Raw genomic sequence first — 18,430 nt, 5'->3', positions numbered from 1 at the left:
GCCTATAGAAAACAAAAATGTATATAACGAGGAGATCAGGCAATAGGTAGGACCTGGTTTGCTGTGGCAGAAAAATGATGGTGATGGTGAATTGTCAGTTTTTTTACTTAAAAGACTAAGTAAATGACAGTTATAAAATAATGTATTTCAAGTCTAGGAATCTGTTCTGCTGAAATGTGTATTGTCTAACAGCACAATGAAATTGGTTTTTCAGATGTGTGAAATCTGTAAGAGAACTTCTTTTTATATTAAAGTTTAATATAAACTTTTAAAACAAAACTTTAACAGATGTACCTTGCACATAACATTGTCATAAATTGAAGATGGGAATGTATATTGTTGTGTAGCCTGTAACTAACAAGACAGCACCAAAATATGCCTCTGTACCAACCTTATTTTAGTTAGGAATGAAAGGAAACTGCTCACATTTAGCTGAAACAACAAAACTACCATAATTTGCTTTGACTTTTTGTTTTGTGTGTGGTGGGGGGTGGGGTGGGGGGTGGTGGGGGGTGGGGCAGTGGTAGTGTCAAAATAAAAATGATCTCATACAGAAGCAAAACATAAACACCTGTTTGTTTCTCATATTAGCAGATAATGAAATGACCATCCAATGAACCCTACTATTCAAGAGGGAAATCCAGCTTCGCTAGAAAATTTAAACTGTAACCAATCTGTCATGTGATGTGTGTAACTTGGTAAGGAGAGAGTGACTGTCTCTGCAAAATGAGCCTTAGTTTATGGATTGTACATGCGGTAGTTAATACGTAATGTCCATCATAAGGATGCATTTCTGTGCAATTCTGCAGCCACACCCCCAGGACTGGTTGCAGACAGTCCCAACTTCTTTATGCTACTCACATCAGAAGGTGATTCAGATCACCTATTCTTTTTGTGTAAGTGGTTTTGTGGTCATAAAATGACTTTGTGCAAGGGACTGTGTGTTGTGGCCTTCAGTCTGAAGACCAATCTGATGCAGCTCTCCATGCTACTCTATCCTGTGTAAGTCTGTTCATCTCCGAGTAGTTACTGCAACTTACATCCTTTTTAATCTGCTTACTATATTCATCTCTTGGTCTCCCACTACACACACACACACACACACACACACACACACACTCTCTCTCTCTCTCTGTCTGTCTCTCCTCCAATACTAAATTTGTGATTCCTTAATGTCTCAGAATGATGTGTCCTATCGACTAATCCCTTCTTCTATTCAGATTTTTTTTACATTTTTTTCTCCCCAATTCTATTCTGTACCACATCATTAGTTACATGAAGGTTTCCAAAAACTAAAACTAAGATTACTGTTACTATTTGACATAAAAGAGCTACAAACATTGAATTGGCTAGTTACTTTTGTGTTGAATTTCTTACAAATACAGACTATATATTTCATACTATACTTGGAGTCTTCCATTATCAGAGGGGTGCATTATTAGCAGTCCAAAGTACCGGAGTTATGATTTCAATGATGTTATTGGTTTTAAGAATCACTGGCTAACATAGAAATCACCAAGTAAACATTTGTCCTAGTGGTTCAAGGGACAGAATACTTCGTATAGAACTGATCCACAATATCATATAGCTGTCGGTGTTGCACACTTTGCACTGCACATTCATGGAGCTAGAAGATACATCTTTGTTCAATTCAATTCAATTCAAGTTAATTTATTAACATCCTTGTAGGACATCATCAAAATGACATAGGACTTGTCAATAAACATTACAATTTAAAATACATGTACATGAAAATTTATAATTGAATTTACTTGTCACTTCGACATTACAATTTTAATAGAACTATAAGAACATTAACATAAAAAATATACAAGTAGGATAACAAAAAAAAAAAAAAAAAAAAAAAAAAAAAAAAAGAGCTAGTGATTCTCACATTAAAGATTATTTCCATTCTTACATTAACACTGTTTCACACTTTCATAGAAACAGCAAGTATTTAAATGTGAGCAATTACACATATTTATTATGTCAGGGAAATATTAACTGCACTTTTATTGTCAATGATTCATAAACTCATTAATACTGTAAAAATTATTGCTCAATAACATGTTTTTTAATTCTCTTTTAAATATGTGCAGTTTTGGTATTATTTTTAGTTCTTTGGGGAGAGCACTGTAGAGGATTTTGGGTTGGTATAGTACACTTTTGTGATATATAGCCGTTTTATGAATTTCTCTGTGGAAATCATTCCTATTCCTTGTTTCGTAGTTGTGAAATTCTCTGTTTAATGTAGAAAATTCCTCGTGTTCTTTTAAGAAACATATGCTTTCATATATGTATAAGGATGGTAGTGTCATGATTTTTAATTCTTTGAAAGCATGCCTACAAGAGTCTCTATATCCTATACTTTTTATTATTCAGACTGCCTTCTTTTGTAGTCTAAATGAATGTTTTGTTAGACTGTTGTTCCCCCAAAACTGTACACCGTATCTTAATAAACTGTGCATGAATGAGAAATAAACACATAACACTGTTTTAATATTACATGAGCTTTTAAGCATTCTAAGTATATAACATGTTTGACTTAATTTTTTGTTCAATGATATTACATGCTTTTTCCATCTTAAGTGTTCATCAAACCATACTCCCAAGGATTTAGTGTATGATGCTTGTTCAATCTTACACTTACCCAGTTCTACTGTAAGGTTAGTTTTTATTTTATTTGTAATATGTCTGAAGTTGATCCACGTTGTTTTTTCGGCATTCACAATGAGTCTGTTTTCATTAAACCATATGTCTGCTTCGTCTGTTGCTAATATGACTTTTTCCTGTAAGTCAGCTTCACTATTTGCTTTAACAAACAAACTTGTATCATCAGCAAACAGTACTGCCTCTGCTTCAGATAGTTGACTTGGTAGGTCACTGATAAAAACTAAAAACAGTAATGGCCCTAATTCAGATCCCTGGGGTACTCCGTACAAAACTCTCTCGAATCTTGATGAATATGTTCTATCTGCATGGCTTATCTCCACCTTCTGATACCTGTCCGACAGATATGATTCAAACCATTTGTGGGCAACTCCACGTATCCCATAGGCATATAACTTCCTGGCCGATGACATCAAAGGCCTTTGATAAGTCTAAAAACAATCCACAATTTAATTCCTTTCTATTAATGGAATTTAGAACAAGTTGCAAAAAATTGATGATGGCTGTTTCAGTTGATTTATTTTTACGGAACCATTTTGCACATTATACAATATTCTATTCTTAATAAGAAATTTGTATAGTCTATGATGCATTATCCTTTCTATTATTTTTGAGAAACCTGACAACACTGATAAAGGCCTGAAGTTACTAACATCATATTTATCACTGTTCTTGAAAAGTGGCTTTATAGTTGACATTTTAAGTTTTGATGGAAACACCCCTGTCTTAAAAGATTCATTTATAATTTCAGTGAGATGTGAGGCTATGTTTCTTGCACTTTGCTTAATGACTTTGTCAGGAATCCCATCACACCCACATGACATTTTATTTTTTAACTTATTTATAGCATTAAGTACCTCTGATTCAGTTACTGGATATAGGAACATTGTCATGTCATTCATGGGGATTTTTACCTTGCTATTGGAATTGCATTTAGTTTCAATTAAATTTATGGCTATATTTGTGAAATGTTTGTTAAATATGTTGGCAATCTGAAGTGGGTCCTTAACAGTTTTACCCCCATTTTTAATGACAAAGCTGTTATCTTTTCTTTTGTGTCTACCTATATTTTTATTTATTACCTCCCAAGTTGACTTCATTTTGTTGTTACCTTTCTCAATATATGAATCATTATCAAGCTTCTTAGCTGCAATTATTACTTTCTTCTACAGCCTTCTACAACATTTCACATGTGCTTTCAGTGCTACATTCTTCCTGGCTGATTTATTTAACTTTCTGAGAGTGTCTGATGACTTTCTAATCCCCTGTGTAACCCATGTTTTGGTTTTATGTTTAGTTTTGACTCTTTTTATAGGAAAGGTAACATCAAAGCAGTGTTTGTAGCTTTCAAGGAATGAGTCAAACTTTGTGTTGACATCACCACTTGATTCACTACCCCAGTTGTTATTTTCCAGAATGTAATTAAAAATTCTTATGCTGTCATCATTTATAAATCTCCTTTCTCTGTAATTGTTGTTGATAACAGGGTCCTTGTAAGATGTGACATTTAAACTCAATTTGATACCCTTGTGATCCGAGAAACCAGTGTCAATTACTTCAGTGTTATATTCACACTTGTCCTTGTTTATAAATACTTGATTTATTATAGTTTCAGACATATTTCCGCATCTTGTAACTTCATTTACAGTTGCCATCATATTATGACACAAAAACAGATTGCACAGTTGCTGTTGTTTACTACAATCATTCTTAAAGTTAACATTAAAATCACCAAGAACAATTACATTATGTTTAAGTTCATTCAGTAGGCCATCAAGGTTTTCCATAAAAATGGCAAAGTTGCCCAGTGGTGATCAGTACAAACACACAATAGTAATTTTTAATTTGGTTAGCTCACATATACTGTATTCAAAATCTTTTTCTATGCATTTTAGTTTACATTTAATTTCTTTTGATTCTACCCCTGTCCTAACATAACCCCTTTATGGTTGATTCTACAAAATTTGCTAATCATTTCAAAATTTGGAATAATTATGCTAGACGCTTGCATTTCTTTTACCCAGTGCTCACTTATGCATAGTATGTTAATGTCTTTTAGGTAGTCGGTTAATGGAACTTCTATTTCAGCTAATTTACTTTCTAGTCCCTGCACATTTTGGTATACAACTGTTAATGTTTCATGTAGTGGATTTGCTGCACTATTTACATTTGTACTTTCTTGCTGACACTATAAATATTCTGCCTTTTCTTCTTCTTCTTCTTCAAATTGCGAAGATCCCATAAAAAATAGTCACTACCCACAGCAGCTCTTCTTATCCTGAGGCTCTTCCTTTGAGATGTCTGCAGAGCAGCTGATGAGTTTCTGGATCTAGCAGAATGGTTCTTGGCTGTTGGTGTGGTTGCAGTCCTAGTTACAAGTGAGCATGAGGCATTAAGTGTGTCGAATGTGCTGACAGCTTCATCCTTGGAGGTTTCAGGTGCACATGAGTTTACACTAGGTTTGTAGGCTTTCTTATCTGAAGAAATTGTTTCCTCTTCAACTCTGCTGGATGTTCCTGACATTTCTGCTGGTACCCCATATTCTACCACTCCTTCAGATACTGGTACCGGTATGTTAGGTATCTCTCTCACTTTAGATGTTTCCTTGCAAATTTCTATTTGCTCAGTTACTGCTATGGTGAGGATACCAGGCAGTACTTCATATTCAAGAAGTAATAGATTATTACATAATTAAGATGAGTTATTAAGGAAATATCATCATAAAACTCCATTACTATGTTTTTTTTTATACATGATATGATTTGAATAAAAAGTTGTCACCATAAAATATGAAAATAAGTGCAGAGAAATAAACAAGGAAACAATACATCAACAGTGAAGTATAACAGATTTATCTTTCCAGGAAAAATTATGACTGCAGACATTAGTTGCTATTGTGCTGTATTTCTGACGTATCTTTTTTATTTAAATGATGATCATTTATTATAGAACATATTTTTATATTTCATTTTCAGACTGGGGCATCGGAAAAATGATTCCATTGCAAGTACATCTAGTAGTTCTAGCAGTCAGTTTTATTGTGACCTGGATAGCCTCCCATCGTCACCACATAACTCACTAGACAGAAAGGTATGTGTTGTAAGAATGAAATAATCCTGTAGAATACTGAATATTCAATGAGAAAAACATAGAATAGTTTTCAAACATTGGAAAATCCAGGATGGAATGTAACAATATTATGAAAAGGGTAGTTGCTACTCACCATATGCCAGAGATGCTGGGGTGCAGATCCACTTTGACAGCAGCCACCCATTCCATGCCCCAAAGTCCCTTCCATACCGCCTATCCACCCATGGCCCTCACAACTTTAGTTTTGGAGCAATAATTTTTCTGATTCGAGGCTAAAATGCAGAAATTCTGTTTATGGAAAAACTGACTTGACAGGTCGAAATGTCAACAATATTAAGAAAAGTGTTGACTGCTAAATCACTGTAAAGAAGACACACTGTGTTGCTGCAGACAGGCACAACAAAACGACTGATATACATTTAGCTTTTGGTCATAGCCTTCTACACACACACACACACACACACACACACACACACACACACAAGGAGGTTCAACTCGTACACATACAACACAATGTCTAGTGCCTGTGGGTAGATTCCAATTCCTGTGTTGAACAAAAGCAGAAAAGCATTAATCCAGAGTGGGGCACAGAGGGGTGAGGCAACAGAATACAGGTGGGAGGAGAGAAGAGCACTGTCTGATATTTGCAGATGATACTAGTGTGATAATAAGTGCACCAAAGCAATTGCTACAAACAACTGCTGATAAAGAACTAAATTACATCCACTCTTGGCTCAATGCAAACAGGTTGACATTGAATGTAAATAAAACAAATTATATGCAGTTTGGAAAAAGATGTCAAAATGTAAATCTCGATCTGGTGTGGGGTGACAAAGCCTTAGACAGAGTGACATCCACAAAATTGCTGGGGATTCATGTGGATGAAAACTTAAATTTTAATGACCACGTAATAAAACTTGCACAGAAACTTAATTCAGCCTGTTTTGCCCTCAGAATTATTGCAAATGTTTGTACCTCAGAGGGTGCCAGAATGGCATATTTCAATCTCTTGCCACATACGGTATAATATTTTGGGGTTCCACAACAGGGCGCCTAAAACAAATTTTTCTGTTGCAGAAGAGGGTCATCCGAATAATAGCTCACAGCCATCCACAGACACACTGCAAACCCATATTCAAAAAGCTTAGAATACTTACTATACCATCATTATACATATACAAATGTGTATTGTATGTCAGGACCCACATTGCAGATTTTCAGACAAATGCTGACTTTCATAACTACAATACCCGTAATAGAGCAGCACTCCATACTCGGCGAACAAAAAGAACAAATACACAAAGACATGTGAGCCATATCGGTGCAAAACTGTACAACGCACTGCCAGTCAACATCAGGCAATTAGAAGATGATAACAAATTTAGGACAGAATTTAAAAATTCTAGTAGAACAATGTTTTTATTCTGTAAATGACTATGTAGGTCAATAAATTTTTTCGGATGATATTTACAAAGGCAAAATGGAAAATACTCTATCTGTACCTAATCATTCATTACCTAATCATTCATTACATTTACATACTTAAAGGACAGCTGTTGTGTGATGTAAATATATACTTAAGCAGAGTTGTGTATATAAGGACTTGCTGTTTAGGGAGGACAAAACTAAAGCCTTATGAAAAACAGACTGTTGTTGTTGTTGTGGTCTTCAGTCCTGAGACTGGTTTGATGCAGCTCTCCATGCTACTCTATCCTGTGCAAGGTTCTTCATCTCCCAGTACCCACTGCAACCTACATCCTTCTGAATTTGCTTCGTGTATTCATCTCTTGGCCTCCCTCTATGATTTTTACCCTCCACGCTGCCCTCCAATACTAAATTGGTGATCCCTTGATGCCTCAGAACATGTCCTACCAACCGATCCCTTCTTCTGGTCAAGTTGTGCCACAAACTTCTCTTCTCCCCAATCCTATTCAATAGTTCCTCATTAATTATGTGATCTATCCATCTAATCTTCAGCATTCTTCTGTAGCACCACATTTCGAAAGCTTCTATTCTCTTCTTGTCCAAACTATTTATCGTCCATGTTTCACTTCCATACATGGCTACACTCCATACAAATACTTTCAGAAAAGACTTCCTGACTCTTAAATCTATACTCGATGTTAACAAATTTCTCTTCTTCAGAAACGCTTTCCTTGCCATTGCCAGTCTACATTTTATATCCTCTCTACTTTGACCATCATCTGTTATTTTGCTCCCCAAATAGCAAAACTCCTTTACTACTTTAAGTGTCTCATTTCCTAATCTAATTCCCTCAGCATCACCCGACTTAATTCGACTACATTCCATTATACTCATTTTGCTTTTGTTGATGTTCATCTTATATACTCCTCTCAAGACACTGTCCATTCCATTAAACTGCACTTCCAAGTCCTTTGCTGTGTCTGACAGAATTACAATGTCATCGGTGAACCTCGAAGTTTTTATTTCTTCTCCATGGATTTTAATACCTACTTCGAATTTTTCTTTTGTTTCCTTTACTGCTTGCTCAATATACAGATTGAATAACATCGGAGAGAGGCTACAACCCTGTCTTACTCCCTTCCCAACCACTGCTTCCCTTTCATGCCCCTCGACTCTTATAACTGCCGTCTGGTTTCTGTACAAATTGTAAATAGCCTTTTGCTCCCTGTATTTTACCCCTGCCACCTTTAGAATTTGAAATAGAGTATTCTAGTCAACATTGTCAAAAGCTTTCTCTAAGTCTACAAATGCTAGAAACGTAGGTTTGCCTTTCCTTAATCTTTCTTCTAAGTTAAGTCGTAAGGTCAGTATTGCCTCACGTGTTCCAGTATTTCTACGAAATCCAAACTGATCTTCCCCGAGGTCGGCTTCTACTAGTTTTACCATTCGTCTGTGAAGAATTCGTGTTAGTATTTTGCAGCCGTGGCTTATTAAACTGATAGTTCGGTAATTTTCACATCTGTCAACACCTGCTTTCTTTGGGATTGGAATTATTATATTCTTCTTGAAGTCTGAGGGTATTTTGCCTGTTTCATACATCTTGCTCACCAGATGGTAGAGTTTTGTCAGGACTGGCTCTCCCAAGGCCGTCAGTAGTTCTAATGGAATGTTGTCTACTCCCGGGGCCTTGTTTCGACTTAGGTCTTTCAGTGCTCTGTCAAACTCTTCACGCAGTATCATATCTCCCATTTCATCTTCATCTACATCCTCTTCCATTTCCGTAATATTGTCCTCAAGAACATCACCCCTGTATAGACCCTCTATCTACTCCTTCCACCTTTCTGCTTTCCCTTCTTTGCTTATAACTGGGTTTCCATCTGAGCTCTTGATATTCATGCAAGTGGTTCTCTTTTCTCCAAAGGTCTCTTTAATTTTCCTGTAGGCAGTATATATCTTACCCCTAGTGAGATAAGCCTGTACATCCTTACATTCGTCCTCTAGCCATCCCTGCTTAGCCATTTTGCACTTCCTGTCGATCTCATTTTTGAGACGTTCGTATTCCTTTTTGCCTGCTTCACTTATTGCATTTTTATATTTTCTCCTTTCATCAATTAAATTCAGTATTTCTTCTGTTACCCAATGATTTCTACTAGCCCTCGTCTTTTCACCTACTTGATGCTCTGCTGACTTCACTATTTCATTCATCAAAGCTACCCATTCTTCTTCTACTGTATTTCTTTCCCCCATTCCTGTCAATTGTTCCCTTATGCTCTCCCTGAAACTCTCTACAACCTCTGGTTCATTCAGTTTATCCAGGTCCCATCTCCTCAAAATTCCCACCTTTTTGCAGTTTCTTCAGTTTTAATCTGCAGTTCATAACCAATAGATTGTGGTCAGAAACCACATCTGCCCCTGGAAATGTCTTACAATTGAAAACCTGGTTCCTAAATCTCTGTCTTACCATTATATAATCTGTCTGATACCTTTTAGTATCTCCAGGGTTCTTCCATGTATACAACCAAGTGTTGGCTATGATTAAGTTATGCTCTGTGCAAAATTCTACCAGGTGGCTTCCTCTTTCATTTCTTAGCCCCACTCCATATCCACCTACTACGTTTCCTTCTCTCCCTTTTCCTACTGTCGAATTCCAGTCACCCATGACTATTAAATTTTCATCTCCCTTCACTATCTGAATAATTTCTTTTATTTCATTATACATTTCTTCACTTTCTTCGTCATCTGCAGAGCTAGTTGGCATATATACTTGTACTACTGTAGTAGGTGTGGGCTTCGTATCTATCTTGGCCACAATAATGCGTTCACTATGCTGTTTGTAGTAGCTTACCCGCATTCCTATTTTCCTATTCATTATTAAACCTACTCCTGCATTACCCCTATTTGATTTTGTGTTTATAACCCTGTAGTCACCTGACCAGAAGTCTTGTTCCTCCTGCCACCGAACTTCACTAATGTGAAGGGGATGTATATAGGCTATATTAATTTCATTGTGTTATTATTAACTCCCATGTGTTGTTATTAACTTCATTGTATTATTTTGTTTTGTACTTTTTTACGTATATATTGTTTGTGTCCCATTTCTTTGAAATGGCTTACATGTACCCTTGACAACATCCATACAATATTTATTGTCAACGGATGGATAAATAAATAAAATAAAAATGGGGCATGTAGGGACTAGATAGTAGCTGGTCAAGGCTATCAGGTACAGCGTCAGGAGACTGTGTGAGAGGGAAGGTCAGATGGGAGGATGGGGCAGGAATGGGAAGGGAAACAGAGAAGGGGAAAATACCATTGGGTGCATTGGCAGAGTGGGGCACACAATGAGAGTGAGGGGGCATGAATTGGGAAGAGGTGATAGGACAGAGAGGGCAGAAACTATTGGGTGAAGAGTGTGTAGACAGTATGTTATCATAGGTTGGGGCTGGGATGATTTTGGAAGCAGAGAATGGGTAGTAAGGGTAACTTCCATCTATAAAGTTCATAAAAGCTGGCTGTGGAGTGTAGGATCCAGATGGTCTGGGCTGTGAAGCAACTATTGAGGTTGAGTATTTTATGTTCAGCTGCATGTTGCATCACATGGTGGTCCTCTTTGGTCTTGGCCACAGTTTGGTGGTGACCATTCATCCTAGTGGACAGCTGGTTGGTAACAATAGCAATATAAAAACCCGTGTAGTGATTGCAGCAGAATTGGTATTGACCTGGCTGCTTTCAGAGGTGGTCTGGCCTCTGATAAGGTAGAGTAGGCCTGAGACAGGACTGGAATAGGAAGTGTTGGCTGGGTAGATTGGGCAGGCTTTGCACCTGGATCTTCTACAGGGAAATGATCCCTGTGGAAAGGGGATGGTGATTAGGAGTGGCATAAGGATGGACCAGGGTGTTGTACTGGTTGGGTTGGTGACAGAACACTACTTTACTTTAGGTAGGGTGGGAAGGATCTTGGGAAGGATGACCCAAATTTCAGGGCATGATGAAAGATAATCAACACCCCAACAAAGGATGTGGTTCAGTTGTTCCAGTCTGCAGTGCTGCTGGGTGACGAAGGGCATGCTCCTTTGTAGTTGGTTCTTATTGGAGGTGGGAGGATTGGGAAAGTGTGGGAATATGTCATGGGAAATCTGTTTGTGGACTAGGTCTTGGGGATAGTGCCTTTCTGTGAAGGCTTTCTGAGACCCTCAGCATACTGGGAAAGGGATTTCTCATTACTGCATATATGCCATCCCCTGGTGCTAGATTGTATGGGAGGGATTTTTGATGTGGAAGGGATGACAGCTGCCAAAATGCAGTTATTGTTGGTGGTTGGTGGGTGCAAATGGAGCCTTGAGAAGGATGATCAACATCCAGGAAGTGGTACACTGGGTTGAGGAGGTCCAGGTAAAGTGGATGGGAGAGAAAGTATTGAGGTTGTGAAGGAAAGATATTGGATGTCTTTACCCTGTGTTCACAACATGAAGATCTCATCAATGAACCTGAACCAGACAGGGAGTTTGGGGTTTAGGGAGGCTAATGTAAAATCAACATATATACTTCCATGGTGTCATTGTGTATGTAGCACAACAATTAGAGAACTAGTAAGTTATCCATTAGATAATTAAACAAGAGACAGCAAATAAACCTTAGTTGTCACAAAATTAATATAATTTTATTGTGACCAGATGTGATATCTCCAAATGCTATAAAAATGACTGTCGTAACAGACAAAAGATGTAAAATGGAAGAAGTCTCAAAAATGAAAATTTTCTGGAAGAGTAAATATTTTTGTGTTCATTTTAAGTAGCAAGCTCAGGACAGAAGTTACACACACAGTATTCTGAAAATTGTAAAATATTAGTGATTCTCACTTTAAGATACATATGTGTGTCAATGACCTCTTATTCACTAAGCAAATGTGCATCATAGCAACCAGACCCCACCCTTATGCGAGGTGAAAGACAAGACAAACACAAACCATAGACATGTTCCAAACAAATAGAAGTACCTATATCCACATTATAACATCAAAGGCAACTGACTTGCTTAGTTACAATCTTCCTTATACAACAGAGATGAAAGAGTTGTCCTAACAGGTGGAGGCATAGCAGTAAATTCAGAGTGGTGAAATGTTGCACATGAAGTTCTTCCGGACTCAATACTCAAACCATCAATTTTCTTTATTTTCATTAATGACCTGCCAATGTCAGTCACTAATAAAGAAAAAATGTTAATGTTTTGCTCATAGTATCAGTGTCCTGTTCAAGCTGCCGAAATCCACAATACAGGCTACAGTTAAAACAGTAACTCACCAAATATATGAGCGGTTTAAAGCAAATAGTTCTTGGGTTAAACCTTTCAGATAATCCACTTTATCTAAATACTGTGGCTTGAGGAGTTCACTGTGTACCAAAATTGCACACATGTAATTGTAAACAATCAAAAATGTCATTATATAACTTAACTTTTTTGTGGTGAAACTTAAAACTTTGACTACCCCCTCATACACGCACTTTTTATACATTTATTCATTAACGAGGTTCATAGCCAACAGCAGAGAACTTTCCAAAGAAAGAGGGACATTCACAAATGGCACAAGGCAGAAGTGAAGTTTTCACAAAGACTCTGTAACCCTCACAAGAGTGGACACCTCTTAAAAATACTAAACCACATATAGTGTGGTTTTTCAAAATTCAGTGATAAAGAAATGGCTAGGATCCATTTATTAATGTACATGTATTTTTAATTTACCATACTTGGTGTGCTATTTACTGTAATGTTTGTATCATCTGCAAACAAAACAAAACTGGCATCTGCTCATGTTACTGGGAAGGTCAGTGATATAAACGAGAAAAATTAAGGGCCTTAAGATGGGAATTTAGGAGATACCAAACATAATTAGTTATCAGTTGGATGATGTCTGATAGCTTGATACAGGTCTTCTTCATGTTGACACCCTTTGTTTCCCACCAGAGAGAGAGGGACTTGACATTATAATTTACTGAAAAAGGTATGATTCATGCAGTCAGGTGTCTTGGGCATATATTGAAGAACAAAACCAGGTAAAGTAACTTACATGAATGATTGGTACAAAATGTGACAAATAACTTCAGTCATTATTTTGTGCAATAGTTATTATTTGTTTTTGTTTTTAAATAATAATAATTTATTTTTTATTGCAGACATCGCCATCACAAATGTCATCCTCATCCAGCAGTTCTTCCTTGCCATCACTTGATGTATCTATGAGCAGCAGCAACACAAATACTTCAGCTGGAAATCAAAGCAACAGTACTACCAGCAAGTCATTAACTGTACCTTCTCAGATGCACAGTCCTGCTCAAAATAAGTTGCACGACTTTTACATCATACGTGTCACAGTTGAGACAAGTTCAGTTGAAACAGAAGGTAATAATGTACTGTGAATAAATATATGGTGCATTTGCTACAAATCCCTGCAGTAAACTTGTGGATGTATATTAATTTGTGTCCTGTGAAAGTGTATTTGCAGTATTCAAGATACACAACACCCCCACTGCAGTTCCATCACTACATTTTAGCAGCAAAAGTGCCTATGTGCTGATGTGCAGTCATTATAGCCTTCTATAGTTGTGTGATAATAATGAAACTTCATGCAAGAAGAGCAGATATAGTTTACTAGTGCTACACAACATTAATGTGCTAGCTTATTTATGTTATTTGACCTATATACTAACTATTGTACAACAAACACTGTGAGGACTAATTGTGCCATAAACAATCTCATATTATGTACATTATTCCATTATTACTTCATTAAGGCCAAGCTCCTTTACTGAGTAATGCGACAGACTGGCTAGCACGTTTGACTCATTGAGGAAGAGCTGTGTTAAAATCCCTGTATAGCCATTCTGCTTTGATTGCCTTCTTTTAACTCCCTTGTTACCACAAACATGACCACCACCACCACCACCAACAACAACAACAACAACAACAACAACAACAACATTTTCTTTGTATTTATGTAGTTTTTGCTAAGAGACAAACAAAATAACTAACTACATGGGAGCAATGACAATATTAGCTGCTATGACTACATGCAAATTCTAGTTGACACATGGGAAATGTGGCTTGCTGAATCAGAATAGTGCACGAGAAATTGAATGATAAAATAAATGGGAAAAAAAATTATGCTGACTTCTATGACAACTTGTACCTCCGTGTCTCTGTTTAACAAGGTGTCTTTTAACAAATCTGTTTAATATGTTATTGATAATAATACATTTCTTGGTAATTGGTTGAGTTTTCTTCAAAAGACAAAGGACTAAAGGACTAAATGCATAAAAATACAGTTGAAATCAATTTTTTTATATCCTTGTTTGGATGCTACCATATTAAGCTGAGTATAAGATGGCCCTGATTAAGAGATGACCCTTTGTTTTGTCTTATTTATTTATTTATTTATTTTTAAGAGTTTCCTTGAGAACAGATTATTTTTTATCTGCATTTTTATCAGGTTTTACTTCTGCACTGACACGAGTATGTTACAGTCTCTTGTTCTTTCAAACATATTTTCTGCCCACTACTCTCTCATTGACTGCATAGAACCTGAGTGGACACTCTCCTTTTCATTCCTGTCATATGTCATTGTAAGCATCTACAACATTGCAGCATGGAACATGTTAGTATGCCATGACCCCTATCTAGACTTTTACTGTCTCCTGCAGAAATAAATGCTAGTATTACGCATATGTCCAATTTTAAAGTCAATTCAGTTCCAACCACAAATGGATTCAGGCAAATTGTAATCTAAATGTGACAGATGGCCCTAAAATGCCAAATTATACAGTGAAGATTCCCATGGTTGGCAGTGCAATGAAATTTGCTGCTCATTCTTTGCTCGTCTCCCTGCATTCATCCTAGTTCTCAGCCAAACTAGTATCATTATTCCCCCTCCAGTCCTCCTTGTGGGCTGTGCTTGAGCAATGGTAAAGCACTGACAACAGTATCTTGTAGGGTACAAGTCATATGTAACAACAGCAACTAATACATAAATAAAAGACTGAAGTCATGACTCAACTTGAACATTTGCTAGCCCCACAATCTATTGACGTCTGTTGGTACTATCTCCTGCTGCTGCAATTTATTCTTGCAATAACAATTACAGTCATTTTGTATTATTTATTTTATTTGTGAGACACTTCAGTCTGAATTAATTTTCCTTCTTGCTTCATCTGAATGTCACCATCATTTCGTAAGGATGGTAAGAAGCTGGTAAATTTTTTACTTGGTATTCTAATACATGAACAGCAAAAACAAATTACTTATTTGCAACTCACTTAGTAAACCATTACCGTCTCTCACAATCAAATAAAATATTGATCTGGGTTCAAAATCATGTAATGCTTTTTGAAGGAGAATATTTTTGCTTTATAATGTAACCTTTACTTAAAAAACAGCAATAAGATTTGTAAACAGTATCCATACATGTATGAGAGATTTTATTTCTAATCTTTTCAAATACAAGAGTTTGTAAGAAGATAGAATTAAATGCTATTTCCTCCTGTGTTCCAAAAATTTTTCAAATTTTAAGCAAAGCAATACACTGTCAAAGTGGTTAGTTCCCAGTTTCTTGTATATCCCTTCCACTAGTGCAGCACGAGACAAATGTCAAGTGATTGTTCGAGAGTGTCAAAACTGTATCAAGTGCTTCAGAGTATTAGGGAATCTTGAGCCTGTTCAAACACAAGTATCATCTGCCCTTCAGAATTCTTCAAAATAAGTTTGCATGTGACCTCAGTAGCCAAAACTTCATTTATAAATGTTAGACAACCTATATATACTCTACTAAACAACATAATAAAGTTGACCTCCACAGCAATAGTTTAATCTGCGAAAATAAGATGACCAATTATTTCTTAAATGATGAATTTGGGAAAAAACCCTACTTTATAATTGGGTAAATATGGTACATACTATGTTCAGATGTGTCTGAAAACAAAAATTAACTGAAATTTGTTTATTAGATACATGTGCTGCCTGGTGAAAGTTTGAGTCCTAGATCCTTTGCAATATGCACATGACAGAATCCTGCAATTCTTCTTCTTCTTCTTCCTCCTCCTCCTACTACTACTACTACTACTACTGATTTCAGCAAGTACATCTGCTGAAGGGAAAACATACTTCAAAGTAGTCATGTTCTGCCAGGCACTGACACACAAATCAGTTGAGCTTAAGATATGTCTTTCTTAACTAAAATATGAAACATGTTCATTAAAACTGCTTTAGGAAATTTTGTGTGTAATTGCAACTGCTTCTCTTTCCCCCCCCCCCCCCCCCCCACCCCCACCCCCACCAAAAAAAGGTTCAACATACTGTCCATGCTTTAGGAAATTTTGTGTGTAATTGCAACTGCTTCTCTTCCCCCCCCCCCCCCCCCCCCCCCCACCAAAAAAAGGTTCAACATACTGTCCACAGTTTACTGCCCCAAGTTGAAATCGAGAAACGGCATGTTCACAACAGATCGTCTCAGGGGTTACTTTCAGCATTCATTGCACTATGTGTGCCTTCTATAAAACTATGCTTGTAAGTGGAGCACTAAACACAGCATCGTCCAGATAACACTACAGCCAGAAGTTGTATGGATTAAGATCAGATGGATCTGGACATCCAGGTTGCAGGATAATGCCTCTGCATCAGTGGCTTCACTGACTGCGGTAGGTGCAGAGGAGCACCATCTTGCATAAAAATGATCCTACATACACATCTGTGCTGTTGAAGGGTTGGAACGACGTTGGTGTGCAAAAGACTCTCATAGAGTTTACCAGTGATGGTAAAGGTAATAGGATGTCCAGTAACCATCACCCCAAAAAACTATGGTTCTGCAATAAACAATGCTATCAACCAACACCACATAGTTACCTTTGCAGAACAAAGTGGCACCAGTTGATGTGTGAGCAGATTTTCCATTGCCCACATTCTGCATTCCTGTTTTTGGCAAACATTGTACCAATGCCTTTTTTCATACTCGAGTCAGGAACTTCTGCACGTCTACTAGCACACAATCACCATTCTTGTGAAAGAATTTTACCAGCAGCTCGCAAGTCCTGAATTGAGACATCATGCTGATCATAAGCCAAATGTAACATGTGAGGTACACGAATGATCCTCAGACACAAACTGGGGATCAGTCATGCACCCTACATCTTTCATTTGGCATATTCTGCCACTTTCAATACCTTCTAGTGGTAAAATTTTTGTTATTTTTTGTTTTGTTTCCCCTGTTCTTTGATAATATTCATTTCAAATTTGATATCACTTTGAGCAGCGGTTCATTGTAACAGCATTTTGAAACAAGAACTTTAATCACCCTGTGTGTGTGTGTGTGTGTGTGTGTGTGTGTGTGTGTGTGTGTGTGTGTGTGTGTGTGTGTATGTGTAAACATACATACACAAAACCTCTATAAAGAAAAGAATAATATAGTTTCCACAAGGCTGTTAGTTCAAATTTTTAACCAGGCCCCAAAATTCAGTAACCCAAAAACCCAAAATACCAGTTACTCACATTCAACCCAGACATCCCATGCCACATGTCTGTTGAAAATATTTGTGGAATTTTATATTTGGACAATGAAGACTGTAAATTCCTTGGTCTGCATTTGGATGGTATTCTTACATGGGAAAAGCTTGTTTACTTTGTATGCAAAAAAATAAGCAGTGCATTGTACTTCCTTAGCTAGCTTCCAAAATTGTATGTAATAAAACACTGAAAACCGTATACTATGGGACAATTTTCCCATTTATAAGTTATGGGGTAGAGCTGTGGTGGGGTGGTGCTCATGTGCACTTGAACAGAATCCTGATGCTACAAAAGAGAGCTGTTAGGCTGATACATAGTCTGGGGTACAGTAGACCTGTCCTGATGCCCTTATCAAAAATAAATATCTTGCTGTACACTCATTGTATATATGTAGTCTTAGCACATTTTTAGTAAGCCATCATGGTGACACACCTAAATATTACAATGTACATAACCATAATACAAGAAATAGCACAGTTATTACCGACAAAGAACAAAATTTGAAAGTAACAGACACAGTCACAGTCCATGTATCAGTGGCTCAGTGTGGTACAACAAATGCTCAGGATTCATAAAAGCACATACTGGGGATCCGTTTAAAGCAAAATGAAAATCTTCCCTTGTAAATAAACATCTGTATTCATTGAAAGAATTCTATGGCATACACTTATTATATATTATGTGTGTGTATTAATCTTTG

General features: G+C 36.9%; 1 protein-coding gene across 2 annotated transcripts in view; it reads left to right on the top strand.

The window, feature by feature from the left end:
- Window positions 1-18,430, top strand: part of LOC124798104 (ral guanine nucleotide dissociation stimulator-like 1) — a 576,462-nt gene that overhangs the window by 546,142 nt on the left and 11,890 nt on the right. For both annotated transcript variants that reach the window (XM_047261355.1, XM_047261354.1), the window contains exons 12-13: window positions 5,646-5,760; window positions 13,356-13,581. In XM_047261355.1, coding sequence (XP_047117311.1) covers window positions 5,646-5,760; window positions 13,356-13,581 — 341 coding nt within the window. The remainder of the gene's footprint in view (window positions 1-5,645; window positions 5,761-13,355; window positions 13,582-18,430) is intronic.

This window comes from Schistocerca piceifrons, chromosome 5, assembly GCF_021461385.2.
Source record: "Schistocerca piceifrons isolate TAMUIC-IGC-003096 chromosome 5, iqSchPice1.1, whole genome shotgun sequence".
In the NCBI taxonomy this organism is placed as follows: domain Eukaryota; kingdom Metazoa; phylum Arthropoda; class Insecta; order Orthoptera; family Acrididae; genus Schistocerca; species Schistocerca piceifrons.
Note: the sequence above shows the minus strand (reverse complement) of the source record. Positions and strands in the feature narration are given on the sequence as shown.